Source organism: Thunnus thynnus, chromosome 23, assembly GCF_963924715.1.
Source record: "Thunnus thynnus chromosome 23, fThuThy2.1, whole genome shotgun sequence".
Taxonomy (NCBI): domain Eukaryota; kingdom Metazoa; phylum Chordata; class Actinopteri; order Scombriformes; family Scombridae; genus Thunnus; species Thunnus thynnus.
The window spans coordinates 7,536,522-7,557,727 of record NC_089539.1 but is presented as its reverse complement, the minus strand read 5'-3'; the positions used below and the strand labels follow the sequence as shown (position 1 = coordinate 7,557,727).

At 41.6% G+C, this 21,206-nt stretch overlaps 1 protein-coding gene across 1 annotated transcript in view; it reads right to left on the bottom strand.

The window, feature by feature from the left end:
• The window catches only part of cdk17 (cyclin dependent kinase 17), a 39,893-nt gene that overhangs the window by 5,704 nt on the left and 12,983 nt on the right, over positions 1–21,206 (bottom strand). The window contains exons 2-7 of the mRNA XM_067582328.1: positions 14,255–14,399; positions 9,753–9,917; positions 4,442–4,575; positions 753–878; positions 343–399; positions 112–226 (exon numbers count right to left, since the gene is read on the bottom strand). Of these exons, the coding sequence (XP_067438429.1) occupies positions 112–226; positions 343–399; positions 753–878; positions 4,442–4,575; positions 9,753–9,917; positions 14,255–14,381 (724 nt within the window). The 5' untranslated portion in view covers positions 14,382–14,399. The remainder of the gene's footprint in view (positions 1–111; positions 227–342; positions 400–752; positions 879–4,441; positions 4,576–9,752; positions 9,918–14,254; positions 14,400–21,206) is intronic.

Here is a 21,206-nt window from a genome sequence, read left to right as displayed (position 1 = left end):
TTTGTCTTTGGTCATTTTGGTGAACTGATCCTTTGGACAGTGGACTAAAAAGGGGACAACATACTGATGAAACCTGGTTCTGTTGGTGAAAAGTGTAAAATGACGGCTTACCTTCTCTGATGGCGGTGCACGGCGCTCCCTCTTCATGCTCCAGCCGGATCTCCTTCAATGCCACCAGGTTGTCCGTCAGCTTACTGCGTCCTTTAAATACTGTGGCGTAGGTTCCCTGAATGCGACACACAATGTTGGTTCAATATTACTGACTCAACACAAGTTGAGGCGTCAACAACACATATATCTTTCATTACGGGTGAGTCAGATGGAATTTCAGGCCTTTCTCACCTCTCCCAGCTTGTCGAGCTTTATGTATGTCTCCAACTTCCCGAAACCGATCTCCGACTGAGGAAAACAGAGGAAAAAGTCAGAATTAAGCATTAGTTAGGTTGCAGGTCCACTAATACTTTGGATTCAATGACTTTATTTTGGCTTTGGTGTCATTGTTGGCGAGCTTTTGATATACATAAATCTTCTTGTCAGTGATAATCTGCAACAAAGCTGCAAATCATCACATAACAGCTGAGTGTTATGATCTAATTTGATTGGCTAAAGACAAGAGGTGAGTGCTTGTGAGTCCAGATTAATACATCCTAGGCTCACACCGGGCCAGTTGCCATGGTAACTGGCACAGAGGGAGTCTGCAAAGCAATAAAGATAGCACACACAGAGGCACAGACACACACACACACACTTACCAGTGAGGCTCGGCGGGAGCGGCGGCTGAGCGGCTGGTCGAAGGGCGGGCTGCTGAGCTGCAGCTTCTCCAGGTAGCCGTCGGGAATTCGGATGTCGGCGGGCAGCGATAAGCGCTTGTTGAGGTCCTAAAACACACAAAAACATACAGACACAAAATGTTTAGATAGTGGGGTAAGTTTAGTTTGGGTTTTGACATTCTTGTGGTGATGTTTTTAAAGATATTTCAGATTGGAAGTTTTTTTTTTCCAGGTGACCAATTTTACCCTCAAAACAGGGTACAGATTTGTTTTAAGAGCCAAAAAAGGTCGATAGCAAGATTCAATTCTTGATACGCATATTTAAACTTCAGCATATGTTGTTAAGTTAACCACATGAGCCCTGCACACTTGAGAAAATAATATACCACTACTTCCCCTGTGTCTCTATAGTGTGAGGCACGTTTCAGCAGCAAGCAGCAAAGACAATGTAGGCTACTGAGTCCATCCACCCACACACACACACACACATACACACATACACATACAGAGACAGACAAACACACACACACAAGCACACACACGGTGTCTGAAATAACTCCCTCTCATCTCCTCCTACTCCCAGAGAGAGAAGACTGAGATCAGGTCGTTCACCATCTTATGGAGGGTAAAAATAAGAGCTGAAGCGTGACAGCGGCTGAACGTCAAAACATGAGCAGAAATCAGATTGTAATTGTGAAACTGGCAAACAGCCAGAATACAAAAAAAAAAAACACCTATGGCCATGTTTATTAATGTTTACAGATCATATTCTCAGTCTGTATTCAGCGATGTTACTGAGCTCATATCTTACTGTAGATGACTGATGTTATCTATTCTGAGATCAGAATAAGTCCACATCTGACAAAGCGCTGATTGATGTGAGAAAAACAAGTGCGAGTGGAGTAAAAATACAACGCGAGAAGACGTCACGTCTGTGTTTCGCACAGTTAAAGTTATCATACGTGCTTTTAAGTTTAGCCTCTCCGAAAATACCATCCTCTCTGATCTTACCCTAGCTCATGACAGCGCTGCTCGGACGAGCTGCCAGAGTTATCACACCTGAGACTTCTAATAAAAGCTCCGTATCTTGATGATGAGAATTATTACATAATGTGACTCTGTACAGCTTTCTGTCTGATGTAAGATGCTGTCTCAAAACTCTTTATTTCTGTCAGTGTCCAACACGTTTTTCTTCTTAGCATTTCCTCTATTTTTATTGGATCTCCTTTAGAGTTATCTTTGTCACGTAACTAGGAATAAGGCTAAATACCATTTGACATTTCTCTTTACTATTGTCATAATCATACCTGACTTTTGGTACAGACACCAAAACATTACTGTTTTCCAATACTTTCTTTGAGGAATATGTTTTGCTACCCTTTTGTCATTTTATACAAGATGCTAAAAGTCTCATAATGTCTAAACACAAGCGGATGTATAATAACTTCTAAAAAGTATGTTTTAAATCAGTTATTTGATCACAGAAATAGCAAACAAGAATATAAATTTAAAAAAATATATAAATTGGCACTAGCTTTTGGTGCTTTTGGTACAATTTTTGATACTTGTTACAGACACATTTTAGCTGCTACCAAAAATGTTCCATTATGGAAATGGAGCCCTCACTGTGAGGTGAACTACAAGAACTTTTAAAGTGATGTTGAGTTTCATATTTAAAGTTTTAGAATTATAAATAATTCGCTGGGCTTACACTACACTGTGCATAGTGAAGAAAACTGACAGCACAGTTGTTGCATTGTTACACTGGGTGATAGGGTCGGGCCCATAGGTGATGCTATCGTCCACCACGATGTTTCACTGTGGACATCGTCATATGCCAATTCTGTAGACATCGCCCAACCCCACTGGGTGTATGTATTTGTAAAGCTGTGTGGATTTTTCATATACATATCAAGCCATGTCCAGTGGATTGTTCACTTGGTTAACAGTTTGACACTATGCATCTGAAATTGTTCACCAGATTATCACACCAGCTGATGAGGTAAAAATAACTTCAAGCAAACTGTTTTACCACTGAGAAGTACAGCGGATGTTTCAGCCTATCAATACTTCCATTTATGTTGTATGATTTTATGTTTGTGTACTGTAAGTGTGACAGTGTTTAGATTCTTCTCCAGTTTGTAAGTAGATAACCTTGAAGCATGGAGGCATCACACGAGTGACAAATTGAAAGCTGATGTTTGGTAATAAGAGTCAGTAAGCGAGCACATACTGTGCCCTTAACTTCCTTTCTGACACAAAAGAGTTTCATTAAAACCTCCAGCAGCATCAAAAAAAGCCACAAGAAGAGCAGCTCTATGCTCATGTAACTTATGCTTGTGTGTGTGTGTGTGTGTGTGTGTGTGTGTGTGTGTGTGTGTGTGTGTGTGTGTGTGTGTGTGCAGCGGGTCAACTGATTTTCACCACATCCTTGAGTTCCTCTTGTTTCCTGCATCTACAAATGAGATAAACAATCCAAACGAGCGAAAAATAGGTCAGGGTGTGTGTGTGTGTGTGTGTGTGTGTGTGAGACTGAACTGCACTTAGTGATGTTGTCAAGGTGGGTTCTGTCATACACACTCCTCTGCCAGCAGGGGGCAGGAAGTGTCCAGGCTGAGACGATCATCCGTGAAACATCCCCTCAGGTTCATCATTTATAAAGATGACGATGATTTATTGAGGACACGTCTGAATGCAAAGCAGTGTAAACCCACATAAAGCAAAAATTTAGTGTGATTTTATTAGCGGAACAGAGGTTTGCCACCTTTTTCAGCTTATATAAGCACTGGTGTGAAATAATACCACAGAAGGATGGGAAATGAATGGTGGCTCGGAGCAAAAATATCTCATACAAAAACCACTGTGAAAGTAGAAACGAGCAGGCAGAAGAATCCCCTGATGATCATGAGGACTTTTCTCATTTGTCCTCTTCGCATTTCATTTGCTGCGCTTGTGTAAGTGACTGTTTCTACTGTTTCCTGAAGGCCACTGAAGCCAATTCATCATCCTGAACCCAGTGAGTATTTAAAAAGCTTCTTCTGGTTGCTGAAAACTGAACAGCTTTTAGTTAGAATGAGTAAAAATATGACTGTGCCGTATTTCCAGCAGTAGTAGTCTACTGAAAATAATTAAAAGCCAAAGATTAGTTTGCATTTTATTTGAAGAGGGTAGAAAGTGAAATTTTGATTTAAATAGAACTAATATACCAATGTTGAGCAGGTGTTTAAATGATTTTGTATGTCAGAAATTCATTATGTGCATCCTTGCGAGAAGAACAAAGGAGACCCCTATCCCAGAATGCTCTCTGTCTGGTTGGCTGGGGTGGTCTACATGTAGAACATCACTGTGGTTATGACACAGATTATCACGCTGTGTCTCTCCGCTGCTGTGGTCCTTAGGGAGCAGAGCTGCTATCAGTATCATGACACCCCAGGCACCGAGAGCCCATTAGGAGACGAAGACCCCTCCCAACCTCCTCCCGACTTAGATCTCCCATGAGGCCGAGATGGAGAAGGGAGAAGGGAGGAGGAGGAGGTGAAGAGTAGATCAGTAGGAGAGGAGAGGGGGTGAAGGGTGGAATGTAGACTCGCCTTGTAAGCCGTTTTAGTAGGTGTTGTGAAGTGTGTGCATATGTTTGTGTGTGTGTGTGTGTGTGTATGAGGGTGTCTCACCTCCATGGAGATTCGCCGGTGGACTCGGTTCCTCAGACAGACGCCAGTTGGAGACTGAACCTCGTCCGAAGACGTTCCTGACGCCTGGTCGCTCTCCCCGTCTGAACCCATCTTCAGGTTCTCATGCACGATGTCTGACAGAGAAGACGAATCAACAAATACATTAAATTACACAGAAACACATGTTAGTAGACATGATATTGGATAGATCAGATGGAAGTTGTCCCTTTATTACAAATCAGTTCTAGTCTGTTCAATATGATGGATCGGTTGCAGTTTAAAGAGAAGAACAAAATCGATGCAGCAGAACCAGAGATATCGACTGCATGCATTCTTCTTCTTTGTCAAAAACCTGGCACCTACATTACCCACAATTACACTCGACTGCCAATGGTTCAGTTGGACATTCAGGTATGTTACGATAGCGGCCAATGTAGCCTCGAGCAGTAAGGCTCAAGCAGAGTTGAGGAATGAGCTACAGAGGTCTAGGAAGCTCACTTCTCTCTCACTCCACACCCCCAGTTTTGAGACAGACACTGGTGTGTAAAATTGGAGGAGTTCCCCTTTAATAGTCTGGTCTATAAAAGCAGAAAAAAGTTAAAAAAGCCATAAAAATTTCCCAGAACCATTGAGAATGTCTTAAAATCTTAAAAAACCAACAGTCCAAACCAAAAGATATTGAATTTACAATCCTATAAAACAGAGAAAAGCAGCAAATCTCCACATTTAAGAAGCTGGAACCAGCATTTGAACTTTTTTACTTTATAAATTTGTTAAAACAATGAACTCACTATCAGCAGTGCTGCTGATTAATTAATGAATTGATTACATTTTCCTTATCAACTACTTGACTAATCATTTAAGCTCTAGAATGGACTGACATTACACTGGTTGTCAACCTGGAATGATTTCAAGATATTGTGAGCAGATGTCACAACCATACAGAAGTATTCAGTTGTGAATATATCATTAGTTTTAGTCAGCGGATCTCAAACTGTGGGTGTAGAGCCGTTGCAAGGGAGGCGCACATAACCAGGGTCAAAAACGTCCGGTGACACTTAAGTTAACACACATCAGATGACATTTTGTCACTAATACACGAATAACCGCTGCGCTGCACTGCATTAATTGCTGGAGCCGAGCCCTCGTTAATGTTATTAGTTCCACCTGTGCTTTGACAAGTCTAAATGTCTGCAGGGAAAAAAAAGACCTGGGAGGCTTATTCATTTGGAAACAATAAAGTAACACGGCTATTTGAATGCTGGAAGGCAATCAGGATTCAGCTTATTAGGATTTATTCAGACAGCAAAAAGAGTTTTGACACTTAAGAAAGGAAAAACTGGTGGTCCTCATCAGGCAAACACGTCAGTGTCTACGTCAATAAGTCAAAGTCTATCAAGCTCTCAAGTTCACTGACAATATAGCAGGTGAGCTTCGTGTCTTTTTTTAATCGTTATTAGGCAAAGTTTAACACGCATTTTTCATTCTCACAACAGAAATGAATGAGAAACATGCAGTTCATGTTCTTTATAATCTTATTGTTATTAATCTGAAATTTATGTGTAATATTTTTGGCTTCCAATGATGCTGTTTAACAGAAAAAGTTTGGGAACCGCTGCTGCTATAATAGAAGAAGTTGTAGTTGTGAAAGGAGTGGTGATAATGTATTTATAGTACTTTACATTGTACTTTAAATTGAATATAGGATAGAAATATCAGCTTGTCTGTGCTTTAAAAGACTTAAAATAAGCATCTCTAACTTTACACAGACCCCTCCTCTGTCGTCTCCTCTCAGACCCTTGTAACCCCCGAGGCCAAAGATTAAACACTATTACTTGCAACTTGCACCACTTCCTCCAGGGCAGTAAAACTACCACCACTACCATAGCACAGCAGGAGCAAATGCACTAATGTACAAACCACATGCACCCCCCCCCCCACCCCCCCTCCCCCCAACACACACACACACACACACACACACACACACACACACACACACAGTTAATGAGTAGCCATGGCTGAGCAGCTCTCTGTCATCAGTGTGTCAGCGCCTCCAACCATGCAGTCTGTCATCAAATGTGAAGGCACAGAGCGGAGAAGCGGGACGAGAAGGAAATCTTTATAAGGTTTCTGTAGATGGAGATTAACTGTGTGTATTTTTTTCCAAACATGATAATCCTGATTATGTCTCTAAACATCACATTAAAGATGATTAATCACAAGCATCAGTCTAGATGTCAAGAAACAATCGCAGCACTTTCTCACTTTAACATACGTCTTTTCTTCTCGAGGTCAATGTTTTCTTTACGAAATTCACTTCATAAAGTCCTACTTTATTACTCTGCGGTGCAGCCACAAGCCAAAGGCACACTTTGCCCCAGAATGTGAACCTGTCTGTGGTCATCTAGTTAAAAGTCTGCTCAGATTATAGGAAATTCGGGTTCTACTTTTAGAAACTCAAATGTTTTTAGGATTTTCCTCTTGGGCTGACCCCCTTTCTATTCCACTCGGCTTGTCGCTGTTTACCCAAAGATGGTTGATGTGAGGTTTCTCTGCTGCTTCTCCATTTGAACTTTGGGTTTGGTCACAGTGGAACAACTTAATGCACCACAGCGGCTCTCTGAAAGGGATTGAGACACCTTTAACATAGAAATAATTATATGGTTACAAATATTGATTATAGCTGCTTTGACCATGTATATTTCTGTAATTGGCTACATAACTGTCAAAAAGGATGCTGCAATTCTTTATTCGATCATCATGTAAAGTATTTAGGTTCTCAGCAGCTACGAAAAATGTTATTAGAGTATTAGTGAGTATTATGAATGAGCCTACATGTGCACGAGCAGATGGATGGAGAACAGGTGAGATGTATCAGTGTTTACTGCATAAAGGTGAGTGCACAATGTTTGTGCAGACAGCTCTGACCCATGCATTTGATAAATGAGGCCCTATGATATTAAAACCCTCCAGAAACTTCTTCCTCTTCTAACCCCAGTTACTTTCTCTTTATAAAACACTTTTTCAAACAACTCATTCATCAACACGTTCCTTCTTTGAAAGCTTCCAAATGATCTCTCTTCCCTTTTTTTTTGGTCACTTCTGTCTCTCATTCACATGTTTCTTGCCCCACTTCAAAAACCCAACCGGTTCCTTTCGCTTCTCACTTCTCCGTTTCACTCAACACACGTCTCTTTTACTCCTACTTTAGTGTCTCTTGTGCAAGGTTTTGGTAGGCAGCGGCCCATCTGATACATTCCTCCATTACCTGCACTTTTCTAACTTGTGAGCTCCTCCAAAATGATCTCATCTGTCCTACTTTCTTTTCCTTTCAACCTCCTTTCACTTTCACATACATCTCCTTTATCTTCTGCTATCGTATGTCTTCCCTCACCCACTCCAAAAACTCTCAAAATCTTCCTCTCACAATAATATTTTCACTTTCTCCCAAGTTACATTCCTTCACTTCCAGCCAAACCTGTCTGTAAAGCCCCAAAAATCTGTTTTCAAATGTTCCTCCTTCATTCTTTTCCTTTTTGCTTTAGCACCTCTCGGATCTTCACTTTTTTCCCCCCTTTCTCAAAAAATCTTTAAAGATGTAATTCTCCACCCTATTTTTGATCTTTCTTTCCTCTACATCCTTCCTACACTTCCCTCCCCATGTAGAAACATTCCTGAGTCTCCTTGATCTTTTCCTCTCCCTACTACTCATCACTCCTCATCTTCCTTCTCTCGCCTGTCTTTGGGCAGCTTTGCTAATAAGCACACGTAGTACTGAAGCAATATGTGGTACACTGATGTCCTACTTAACTGTCCTGTTTTTAGATCCAAGTTCCTCTATCTAGGCCAGGGTCCAGTGCAAGGCTCAACAGGTCCTCCACAGTATCAGCCATGGACAAAAAAATTAGCTTAGAGAAGCAGCGATCATCATGTCATTGCCAATAAAAAGCCCAAAGAGTGTACGATTTCAAACAAGTGTGAAGATGAACAGATTGTTTGCACAGATGCTGTTATTACTGCCTGGCCATGTAGAAGAAAATCAGTCTCTGTGCAGCACAAGTGATTCTAGAATTGTTGAAGGTTTAAGGCAGCATTTGTCTGGTAGAGTGAAGTGGAACTTATCAAACAGGCTGTGATAATGAATCTGGACTGACTGTCAGTTTAATCAATGTTAAACAGACAGTATTCACCAGTGAATACAGTGACTGAGCAATCTGAAAACACTAAAATATGAAGTTTAAACCAATTAAACAGTTTGCACTTCCAAGATCTCTGCATTTTTTTTTTATTATTCACTACTCTGTACTGCATTGAGTTTCCATTTTTTTGACTCATAACCATCTTTGTTGAAGGTGTACATGTGCAGAACAGCGATCTTCAAAACCACTGTTTTCCACCTCTGGCTATTTATTTGTTACTTACACAAACATGATGAATAAGCATATTAGAAGAGGTTTTTTGTTCATTTTATACATCATCTTGAACCCACCACCGCTACTACTACCCGAAACCTGAAAAAAAAGACTTTGATGTGTAAAATCGGCGGCGTTCCCCTTTAACAGACAGGATAGGGGTTCTGGGGCGCAACCACATGCATATGGTTAAAGATTTTAATAAGGCGCAGCAACTTATGTTTTCACCAACAGCATGTTTTCATTGCAATCAGCCAGGCTGTTGGTCAAAACAAACTGCAAGCTTTAACTGTAACCGTGTGCTCTAGACCTCATCCCCTCCAGATCCCGCCAAATCGTGATTTTTTTTTTCTTCCTCTCCTCTTTAGGCTTTGCTTGAGTAAAAAAGAAAAAAAAAAAAGCCTGGAGACTGTTAGATTTCGATACCCACAACACTTTCGTCCTCTGTGTCATTCTGTCCTGTGAATCATCTCATCACCCTCCGGACTGTCCTGACCCCCAGCTTGAAATCTGTTGCTGCTCTCAACACGGTCTCCCTTCCAACCCTCAGGATGAGACACACGGCTACGGATCAACTGTGATTAACCAGTTCACACAGGAAACGGCGTCATGTTTGACTGAATCCCCCATCCAGCTGTCACATGGGTGAAAATAGCCCTGCTGAGGGCGAATAGAGAAGCTGCCTCATGTGGAAGACACCCATTCACTCTGCCAAGATCGCGTATGAGAATGTTAGGGAAAGAGGACGGAAATCTCAGGACCATGACACGTTTCCTGTTTGTTCCCAGATGCCATCTGCTCTCCCACTACTCACTTCCTTCCGTGTGTGTGTGTGTGTGTGTGTGTGTGTGTGTGTGTGTGTGTGTGTGTAAGTATGCGAACATGTGCGTGTGTCTCACCCAGACGACTGCCGTTGCGCGGCATTGCCATGAAGGACCCCAGGGTGCCACCGATGACGCTGTGCGGCCGGCGGAGAGGGGGCTTCTTGAAGGAGCCGGTGTACTGGTGCAGGAAGGAGTGCATGCTGTGGGAGGTGGGCGGGCGGCCGTTCCTCATGAAGGGCTCTGAAACACGAGAAGAACTGTCAGAATTTCTGCTTTCCTTAAAATCAACAGAGACTTTGCATCACAAATCTCTCAGAACCCACATCAGGCACCAACATGGTGAGACACTGAATATCAGCTCTCATCTTCTTCAACCTCTCGCAGCGTGTTCTTCATTAGAAATGCACGCTGTGTGGCCGAGCTTTGTTTAAACCAACAGAACTTTACTTCAAGTCCAGGTCCTGATGTTTCCAGAAATACTAAACATCCAGCTCAATTATGGAGAAATATGTGTAAATAAGTGATGTAATGTTGCAATAACTAACTCAATATGAGCGGAATAAGACGTTTTTTTCCAACTTTTGTAATACTCAAGAAAGAAACTGAATAACTTAAGGGAAACACCGGAGCTGAAGTGACTTATGTCAAAAGAAAACCTGAAATGAACACATCGCCTGACAAATGTGGCCTAACAGCACAAGAATTAAGAAATGTGGATGCAGTACTGGAAGATTAATAGCTGATAAGTTATTATGTTACTCTAAGTAATTAAGACATGAGCCACACACATGAGCCAGTAATAAATTTCCAATCCTAGTTGACAAGGGAACCCTTTGAGCAAATATTACAACCTCTCCCTGTGCGCAAAGTGGCTGCCAGAGTCCAGCAACACCCATACGAAAAGGTCAGAAATGATCCCATGGTGATAGATCTGCATCAGACTGGCCAAGTCCCTACAGAGTAGATATACATATGTGTGTGGTGACGGGTAATAAGCCTTTTTGCCACATGCCAACTTCACTTTAAACTCTGAGCTGACAGACATCGCTGTGTTCACACATGTCAACCCAACATATGAACTTTATGCTGCCTTCAGGTGCCTGTCAGCCTTATCGGAACTACAAGCCAATCACGCTTGAATCATATAAAGGAGGTGAATATTGTATATCAGGGTTAGTTGGGATTTTCATTACATTTCTGGACGGAGGACGGAAACCCTGCCAGCAACTGAAAAGCACAAAATAATAAAGAATTTCTTATTGAGTTTGAAAGTTCATTCATAGTTTGCAGATTTCCTTTCATGATTATTTTCAAGACAGGATGACTCTGACCTTTGACCTCTGTTACTACTGGCTGCTTCTAGTGTTAGCTAATCTGGGAACTAAAGTTTATTCTACTTCTTCTTTCGGCTGTTCTCGTTAGGGGTTGCCACAGCAGATCATCAGTTTCCATCTCTTCCTGTCCTCTGCGTCTTCTTCTGTCTCACCAACCACCTGCTTGTTTTCCCTCACCATATCCATAAACCTTCTCTTTGGCCTTCCTCTCATCCTCTTGCCTAGCAGCTCCATCTTCAGCATCTCTCCTCCGCACATGTCCAAACCGTCTCAATCTCGCCTCTCTTGTTTTGTCTCCAAACCGTTCAACGTGAGCTGTCCCTCTAATATATTCATTCCTAATCCTGTCCATCCTCGTCACTCGCGATGAAAATCTTAGCACCTTCAACTCTACCACCTCCAGTTCCACCTCCTGTCTTTTCGTCAGCGCCACCGCCTCCTAGCCATCCAACATCACTGGTCTCACTATCGTCTTGTAAACCTTCCCTTTCACTCTTGCTGGTACTCTTCTGTTGCAGATCACTCCCGACACTCTTCTCCTCCCTGCATGCACTCTCTTCTTCACCTCTCTTCCCGTTACTTTGAACAGTTCACCTCAAGTATTTAATCTCATCCACCTTTGCCACCTCTATTCCTTGCATCCTCACCTTTCCGCTGTCCTCCCTCCAATTCACACACATGTATTCCGTCTTGCTCCTAATGACTTTCATTCCTCTTCTCTCCAGTGCATAACTCCACCTCTCCAGGTTCTCCTCAACCTGCTCCCGACTCTCACTATAGATAATAATGTCATCTGCAAACATCATAGTCCCACAGACTCCTGCCTGATCTCATCCGTCAACCTGTCCATCACCATTGCAAACCAGAAAGGAGTCGATCCTTGATGTAATCTCACCTCCACCTTGAACACATCCTGCACTGCTCTTACACTCTTACATCAGTGCAGGTAGTCTTGCTTTTAATTTGACAAGTTTACATTATTAATTTCTAATTGACATTGTGGGTGTATGTGATGTGCTGTTGTGTGTAGCTTTGTATTTTGTATGGTGTGTTCTGTGTGTTTTTTTTTGCTTTGTACTGTTTGTTGTTGTGCTGTTGTATGTTTTGACTATGGGGGACTACAGATGCAAATTAGCTTCGAGCTAACTCCGGTGTAGTGCATCTTTAATGTTGCACAAAGTGCACATTGTCCCAATCAATAAATCAAATCTACAATCTACTTCTGCCACTCCTGACTTCCTCATACAATATCATACCTCCTCTCTCAGCACCCTGTCATATGCCTTCTCTAGATCCGCAAAATGCACAATGCAACTCCTTTTGACCTTCCCTATACTTCCCCATCAACGTTCTCAAAGCAAACATTGTATCTCTAGTGCTCTTTACTGGTGTGAAATCATACTGCTGCTCAGTAATCATCTCTCAACCTAGCTTTCACTACTCTTTCCCATAACTTCATGCTGTGGCTGATCAACCACAGCTCTGCACAGCACCCTTATATCCTTGAAAATGGGTACCAGTACACTTCTTCTCCACTCCTCAGACATCCTCTCACTTTTCAAGATTGTGTTAAACAATCTAGTTAAGTACTCCACCGCCATCTCTCCTAAACATCTCCATGCCTCTGCTGGTACGTTATCTGGACCAACCGCATTTCCACTCTTCATCCTCTTCACAGCTGCCCTCACTTGCTCCTTGCTAATCCTCCGCACATCCTGATTCACTATCCCCACATCATCTAACCTTATCTCTCTCTTATTTTCTTCATTCATCAGCTCCTCAAAGTACTCCTTCCACCTTCTCAACACACTCTCCTTACTAGTCAGCACCTTTCCATTTCTATCCTGCATCACCCTAACCTGCTGCACATCCTTCCCAGCTCAGTCCCTCTGTCTGTCCCTCTCTGAACTCCACACAACAGTCTTCCTTCTTCAACTTCCACCATTTGATCCTTGGCTCTGCCTTCATTCTCTCTTGGTCTCCAAACCACCATCTGACGCCGCCTAGCAATGTTCTCCCCTGCTACCACCTATATCCAAGCCAGTATGGAAATCCGATTTATGATCTGCATGTTTGATTTGGCATAGGTTTTACACCGGACGCCCTTCCTGACGCAATCCTCCTCATTCATCCAGGGCTTGGAACCGGCACTAAGAACGTGCTGGCTTGTGCATCCCCAGTGGCCGGGGTTGAAGTTTATTCTACAGCTGTATTTATTATGAGTCACTCTGAATAGAGAACGTCAGTCAAATGATTGAAATGTTGTGTAAAAGATGGATGTGTGCGTCCATTTATTCTGGCAGCTGTCAATCACAAGTGCCAGCCAATCACTTTCATGTGTCTATCAAACCGACGGCTCATAAGAGACACGCTGTACTGTGGTGCCAAAACTGGCAGAGTGTTATATAACAAAGAGAAGTCAAGGAGAGGGTATTTGCCTATACACTACCTGTGTGTGTGCTCGAGTAGCTCCTCTGCTCTTACTCCAGTTACATAATTTTATAGAGAGCTACTCAGTGGAAGTTCTTTACAGCTGTTACTGACACACACACACACACACACTGTGTTCTTACTCTCCATCAACTTCAGTGCTTCATAATTTAAATACCCCTGAGAGCTACTGAGATACTGAAAGCTCTTTATGTGTGTGTAGTTTTATATGCCTGCTGATGGATGTGTACAGGAAGATATTAAATCAGATGCTTGATGTTTCCTGTCCTAGTGGAAATGTTCCAGCGATGCTCTACAAACATTTTAATACTGTTTTACAGTGTTACACAGATTTTTTTAATTATTTTTTAGAATTGTAGCTTTTATAAGAGATTTTTCACATATTTTAAACCGTTTTGTTTTTTTTCCATTAATTGGAACTCTGTTACACAGGATTTCTGACAGATGTCGACCAGATTTTTAAAATTTATTGCAGTTTTTATAAAGGATTTTTTTAACAGATTTTTAAATGGAATTGTAGTTTTTTAAGGGATTTTTCTACAGATTTTAAACAGATGTTTTATCAACTGTATATATCAGCAGATTGCTACAAAATGATGTTAATCACTGGAGCTCAGAAAATCCTCCAGTAATAGAAAATGAGGAGAAGAGTGAAGAGCTGGTTATACACTAGAGTCCCTTAGTAAAAAAAATCGATTTCATAGATTTTTTTATCTCATATATTTAAAGATTTTTTGTGAATAACAATAAAATAATGAATCCTGATCTTTTCAGACTGATACAGATACTGACCATTGTCCTTGGTGCCGCCGTCCTCGATAGTCATCTGCTCGGCCAGTTCGGACAGAGACTCATCGATGGTCTGACTTGAGCGGAGTGTTAACGACAGACGCTTCTTAATCCTCTTCATCTTTTCCATGGCAGGGCAGTGCACGGCCTGCAGGATGCACAGAAACACACAGAGGTCAACAATGATTCACCACAAAAATTCAAGCTCACACAACATTCAGAGGACTGTTTTGGTGTTTGTACTATATAAATACATGCATTTGTGTGTGCGTGTGTGTGTGTGTGTGTGTGTGTCAGACGTGCCCAGAGTGCCCCTTTGCCCCTTAATGTCTAAGGCCCTTTTCAAGAAGAACATTTAGCAATTAATAATAGAGTTGTGCAATATGACGATATATATCATTTCATATTACGCTCTACTGTTTACTTCATTGTGTTGCAAATCAGACTCTTCACAGCAATACTTTTTGTCATTTGGACTGAGGTTGGGCCGACAGCCATTGACCACTGAGCCTCTACCATCATAACATTGTGTTTTAAAAATTCACAACGGACTACAAACAGAAACCAGAACGTTTCTGGTACCAAAATCATGTCCCGTTGTCTACAGATTCTGCATTTTGCATATGCAGATATCTGTTTAAATTAAAGGGAAACTTTGGGATTTTTTAACCTGGACCCTGTTTTCCCATCACTTTGTGTCTAAGTGACTGATGGGGACAACAGTGTCTGACAACATTATGGAAAGGACCATACAGAGTTTGATCCAGTCTGTTTGTTATTGTGTCTAAACAAGTCTCACTAGAGAAGAAGTCTTGTTCTGAAATCTCGCAAGAGTTGAGTTGTTGTCTAAATCAGCTGAATATTCAGCCGTAGAGTTGGAGAGAGGAGTGCTGGGAGGAGTTTTTTGTGTTGGAGTACAGAAAGCATAGCTTAGTATTATCAAAATGACAAAAGCTTAACTCTTGTGAGAGTTACAATAGAGAACAATATTACAATATTCAATAAAGAGCGAATCATAGTCCCCCTCTGATTTCATCAGGCAGGGGACTATGATTTACTATGATGATTAGTTGTAAAATTCCATGTTTCATTCTATTTGAATATGTGTTGCTGTACTTCAACAGGTTATGATGTTGCGTTTGGTGTTTTAACATCTTGTTGCCCCTTTTTAACTTTGAACACCTGCCCCTCTAAAGGTCTCCACTTGGCCCTGATGTGTGTGTGTGTGAGCAGCGTGGGAGATTCCAAAGGCCCCCGTACAGTCCCAAATATCTCAACTCATGAATAACGTAAAGCTGCTTTTAATCCGATATTCAGTCACTCTGCAAATGCTTGAACAGCACATGAATAAACCATGAACGACGCATGAATAAAGGATGAATATCACAGACTTGAATACAGCTGTTTCACTCACACACTCACATTGAAACAGAGAGAGATTAATGACCTCTAACTGAAGGAGTCACATCAGTCAGCAGATACACACACTCGCTCGCTCACGTCTACGAGCACATGCTAGTGTTGTTCCAGACGAGTGTGTTTGTGTTGAAGCAGCAAGTCGTCCAGGTCACAGGAAACACCTTGCTCAAGCTCCCTAATGCCAGTCCCTGCTCATTGTGTTGCTGTGTCAACGCCCCGCGCGAGTGTAATGTGTGTGTGTGTGTGAGGAAAGGGGCACGCTGGGTGAGCGGAGGAAATGCAGTGAGGAAGCAGCAGCAGGAATGCCCCGCCCGTCCCGCCCCGACCCTTGGCGGAAAGCGAGCTGACCCCTGCCGTCACCGTTGCTTTCTTTCTCTCTTCCTCCTTCTCTCTTTCAGTTTCTCTCTCTCTCTCTCTGCCTCTCAAGGTCATTAGCTCCCCTCGTACTCATGAGACACCATCTGCCTATCTGCTAACACACGCCCCTCCGGCGATTTGTCATTCATGACGCCGCGCGGCGAGAATCACTTCATCAATCAGTGTCGGGGCATGCGACCGCAATCTCACACTAACACACTATCACAACCTGTCCGTCTCATTCTGTTCAACGGAAACTACAAACACTTCACTTACAGCTGTGTGTGTGTGTGTGTGTGTGTGTGTGTGTGTGTGTGTGTGTATGAGAGGTGACATGACCTGAATTTCCTCTCAGCTGGCTGCAGTTGGTCTAATTAAAGCCCGACAGGCTACCGAAGATGAATTTATTAATTAAAAGATTTCATTTCATGAATATTAATTATACTGTTTGCCATATTGTCAACTGCTGTTTCCGCAGCCAATAACGAACCGTCAAGCTCGTCTAGACACGTCTGCGGCTCCATGACAACACATCGGCACACTCCATCTGCTAGCGAAGACCCTATGATGTTGAGGTTGAAAGCTCCGGTACAAGTGAGTGCTGTAAGTGGACCTTGAGTTGAGAGTGAATTGTCAACAGAGCTGCTTTTCACAAAGCTGCTTTTCTACTAATATTTAAGCTGAGCAGGTGACGGATTAAACTTTCTGTCACAGAACACATTTATATCAAAATATTGATATAAAATGATGAAATTAAATCCAAAAAGTTCTTCATATTGAGAAACAGAATGATGGAAATGTCTGTTTTTGGCTCTTCCAGTGAATTAAAATATCTGAAAAATAATCCAAAACCGACAAATAATGCTCCTAAAATACAACCAGAGATGTTAAAGGTTTGGTTCAGAGTTCTGTCTTGCAACACAGACACAACTGCTATATGTATTCTGAAAGTTATCTCCATTCTGGCTGCAATATCCCTGTAAGGCAACTATTAGAAATGGGAGACAAAATCTTCATTCCTCGTTCCAAACTATAATCAGATCCTATTCTCTAAAGATCCCTTCCAGACTTGAAATCATGAGTACAAACAGACAATCTGCATTAGCGAAGAGGAACAACTGACACGAGCTCACTGCAAAGACATATCTGCATAAAAACACCACAAACTCTGACCACTAACTCCTCAAAAAAAAAGCAGAAATCATGACTAAATGTGTTATCGACTTATTTCAAAATCTTAGTATTTTTCCAAACACTTGTCACTCTCGCCGCTTGATAAAGTGTGTGTGTGTGCTGCGCCGTCCAGTAACCTGTGTGTGATTAGCCCACTTTTGAAGGGGAAGTGTGTCATGCTGGCTCTGGTGGCTGTATCGGCATGCAGATCTGATGACGCCACACACGCATGTACACACACACACACACACACACACACATGCACGCACACACATAGAGCTATCAGACAAGTAATAGGAAAAAAAGGAGAATAAAGGCAGCTCATAAAAATCAAAACACATATATAAAAACCACTGAATTGGAGAAACACTCTCACACAAACACATTCGCTCACACACACACACACACACACACACACACACACACATACACACTGTCTGTAAGATAAGCACCCTTTGTCTCCCTTACAGAGGAGTGTAACAGAGCTGGGTTTTATCTCTGCAGCAATCCAAAACAAAGAGACTCATGTGATGTGTGTGTGTGTGTGTGTGTGTGTGTGTGCGTGTATTGAGCATCTGGCACACATGAATGATGTGTGTGTGTGTGTGTGTGTGTGTGTGTGTGGGGAATTCAACATGAAAAGCGCGAGCAATCTGCCAACGACTGAGAGACACAGAGAGGGAACTGAGCCCCGCCGCTCGCTTTTTCATCATCAGCATCTCAAGAAATTCTCTTACACACACACATTTTGACCCACATTCCCAACAACCCCCACTCCATCACTCCTCTGCGCCCTCCTGGATGCCTCCCAAGTGCATTGTGGGTAGTCTGGAGGAGGAGACTTCAAAGGGCAAAACCCATGGGGAGAGACAACGGACGACGAGGCCTAATTACTGAGCTAATGATTACACACGCAGCCACCTTCCTACCTCCGTCCCTCTTCTTCCTTCCTCTCTCTTTCCCCTCTTCTTCTACTTTTTTTTTTTTTTCACTCTCCTTTTCCCACTCCAATATCAGAATGAGGTAATGAAATGGAAAATGTGGCTTTATGTTCGATCTCGGAGATGTGGGTGAAAGTGTGAATGCGAAGAGGAGGAGGAACAGTGGGAGGAGGAAGAAGGAGAGGAAGAAGAAGAAGAAGAACAGGGAGAGAAGAAACGGGAGAGAGAAAGTGAGTTTATTTGCAGTGAACGGAGCCATAATGGAGTCTTTGTGTTTGGTTAAGAGCCATGAAATCACCCGAGTGACTGCAGGCATGTACAGTACTGCTGAAAGAGAGCGAGGGAGTCGGAGGGGGGAGGGGGGGGGGGGGGGAGGGGGGGGGGGGGGGGGGAGGCGATCTGGTTGCAGGAGCTAGATTTAGTGTTTGAGGTAGATTCAAAGCATTCACTTTTTGCAGGTGACCAATGGAGTGTGATTGTTCCCCCAAATCCAAACTTCTAAAAACTGATCATCAAGCTGTGAGCCTGAAATTCAGCCTCATGTGAAGTGCCGAGTACTGAACCTCAATATGTTCTGAGTACTGACCACAATGTGTCTGCAGCATCAACTATGGAAATGTTTTACGTGTTGAAAGTTGCAACTAGCAATTATTTTTCTTTACTGATTAATCTGACGATTAGTTGATAAGTCGTTTGGTCTATGAAATGTCAAAAAATGGTGATAAATGTGGATCACAGTTTCCCAAAACCTAGTGTGACATCCTCAAACGTCTTCTTTTGTCCCGACTGACAGGTTCCCAAATATATTAGAGACAAAAACCAGAAACTATTCACATTTAAGAGGGTGGAATCGAGTAGAAAGTACTCAAAATGATTAATTGATTGATTTTCTGTCGATCAACTGATTAATCGTTGTTGCTCTAAAAGTTTGTACCAAATGTTTTGTTTGTATCCTTGTAAGAGACGTCTGGTTGGAGACAATGCATGACTTCTAGTGTTTTTTATTGAATTTTGTCACCACAGATGTCTATTCCTAAATGTAAAAGGTCATCAGCTGTCTGTTGCTGAAGTCCAGCTCTGACTGAATACTGGTTGTCTAAATTCAACTGTGTGTATTTCCCCAAATATGACACAGATATGAAATGTGCATTGTCTGAGTTAAACCGCTTTGTACAGGAAGCAGAATCTGGCGTTACAATTTGGTGTCATATTAAAAATAAATCATAAGAAAAAAAATGATAAAAACTGTATTTAAAGAGACAGTTCAAACTTTTTAAAAAAAAAAATATTTCCCTGCACAGGATCCTTACTCTCAGCTACTATATTAGCACTAATACCACCATCAATAAGTGACTCACACTGAAACAAGCAGAACCTTGAATCCTTGAACAGACAGAGAGTTCAGAGTGAACAGTTGCTGGCGCTGCTGTCTTCTCAAAGGAAAAAAAAAAAAACAGCAGTAAGTGTTTTTAATAACACCGCTCAAAATAAACCCACTCATATATCACAACCACTTAAAAAAACGGATAGATGGAACCATCACTTTCTTTTTGGAGAGCGGATATGAGAGAGCTCGAAGGGAAAATGATCTCACTTGTCAAAGAAATCTATTCATTAACTTTTATTTGTGTCTCATTCTTCTTGTTCTTTTTGCTTACTGAGTCATATTTCCCTCTGAGTTTATGTGTCTGATCAGTTAAAAGACACCAGATATTTTTTTGGACCTGGTCTTGTTTTTCTCCTTTTCGACAAGATGTATTGCTTGTGTTCAAAATGTAGTATTTATTATAATATATATCTGCAACACCTACACACACTCTTTTTTTTTGCAATTGCAACATTAACACCTCTAATAAAGTGGGAGTTTCTGATCCCTAAATACTTGTTTGTTGCTTTAGACTTGTTTATACCACAGAGTTGCTCATGTTACTAATTTCAGCTCACTGCTTACCAACTCTGAGGCTTCATCTCCACCTGTGTGACACTGTAACAAGAAGGAGATGTGAGTTTTCCACAGGCTCATATATCTTCTACCTGGAGTCATAAATCTAACACCTGACAGAAAACAATGGTTGCCAATACAGTGATGTCAGCAGTCTGAAGTATGAAAAATCACCAATAACGGCACAGTCAGCCAGAGACAGAGAGAGAGAGAGAGAGAGACAGAGAGAGAGAGAGAGAGAGAGAGAGAGAGGAATACCTGCTGTAGTTTATGCTTGACTTTACATTTGTGAAACAAGTGAAAGATGCTGTAGAACTACAAAAAGCTGCGACGATTAGTTGATTAATCAGTTAGTTGATCAACAGAAAATTAATCGGTAACTATTTTGATAATCGATTCATTGTTTTTAGTCTTTTTTTTAAAGGAAAAATACCCAAAATTTGCTGGTTGCAGCTTGTGAAATGTGTCATCATGTGTCATCTAGGCCTATAATAGTAAACAGATGATCTTTGGATTTTGGACGGTTGATCAGACAAAACATAACGTTTGCAGACATCACCTTGGGCTTTAAGAAATAATAACATGTTTCACTATATTCTGATATTTTACTGACAAAACAATTAATTGAGGAGATAATGGGCAGATTAATTGATATGATAATAATTGTTAGTTGCAGCCCTTCACTCTTCCACTTCAATATGACCTGGATGCAGCATGTAAACAAGACATATTGTGAACAATGCCAATACAGTGATTATTAAAACTGAAATGTGACAGCTGTTCAACCACAGCTCTTTAAAGATGTGTCTAACTGAAGCACTCTCAATAATGTGACGTTATAAAAGCCTAAATGACTGAATTGGAAAGTTAGAAGACTGGTTATATCCTGTTTTTCTAATTGTCAAAAAAATCCCATGAAAAGACCAAAACCAGTAATGAATTGATCTCACTAATAAGTATTGTTTGTGGAGGGAAAAACCAATTTCTCGCTGTGACAACAAAGACTACCAACCAGCCAAAGCCTGATTTACCACAGCTTGTTCCTCTGTGCCATAGACCTCCATTGTTGTCCAAAAACAATTAAAACCACATCAGTGAGTCACACTGTCGCACTGGCTGACAT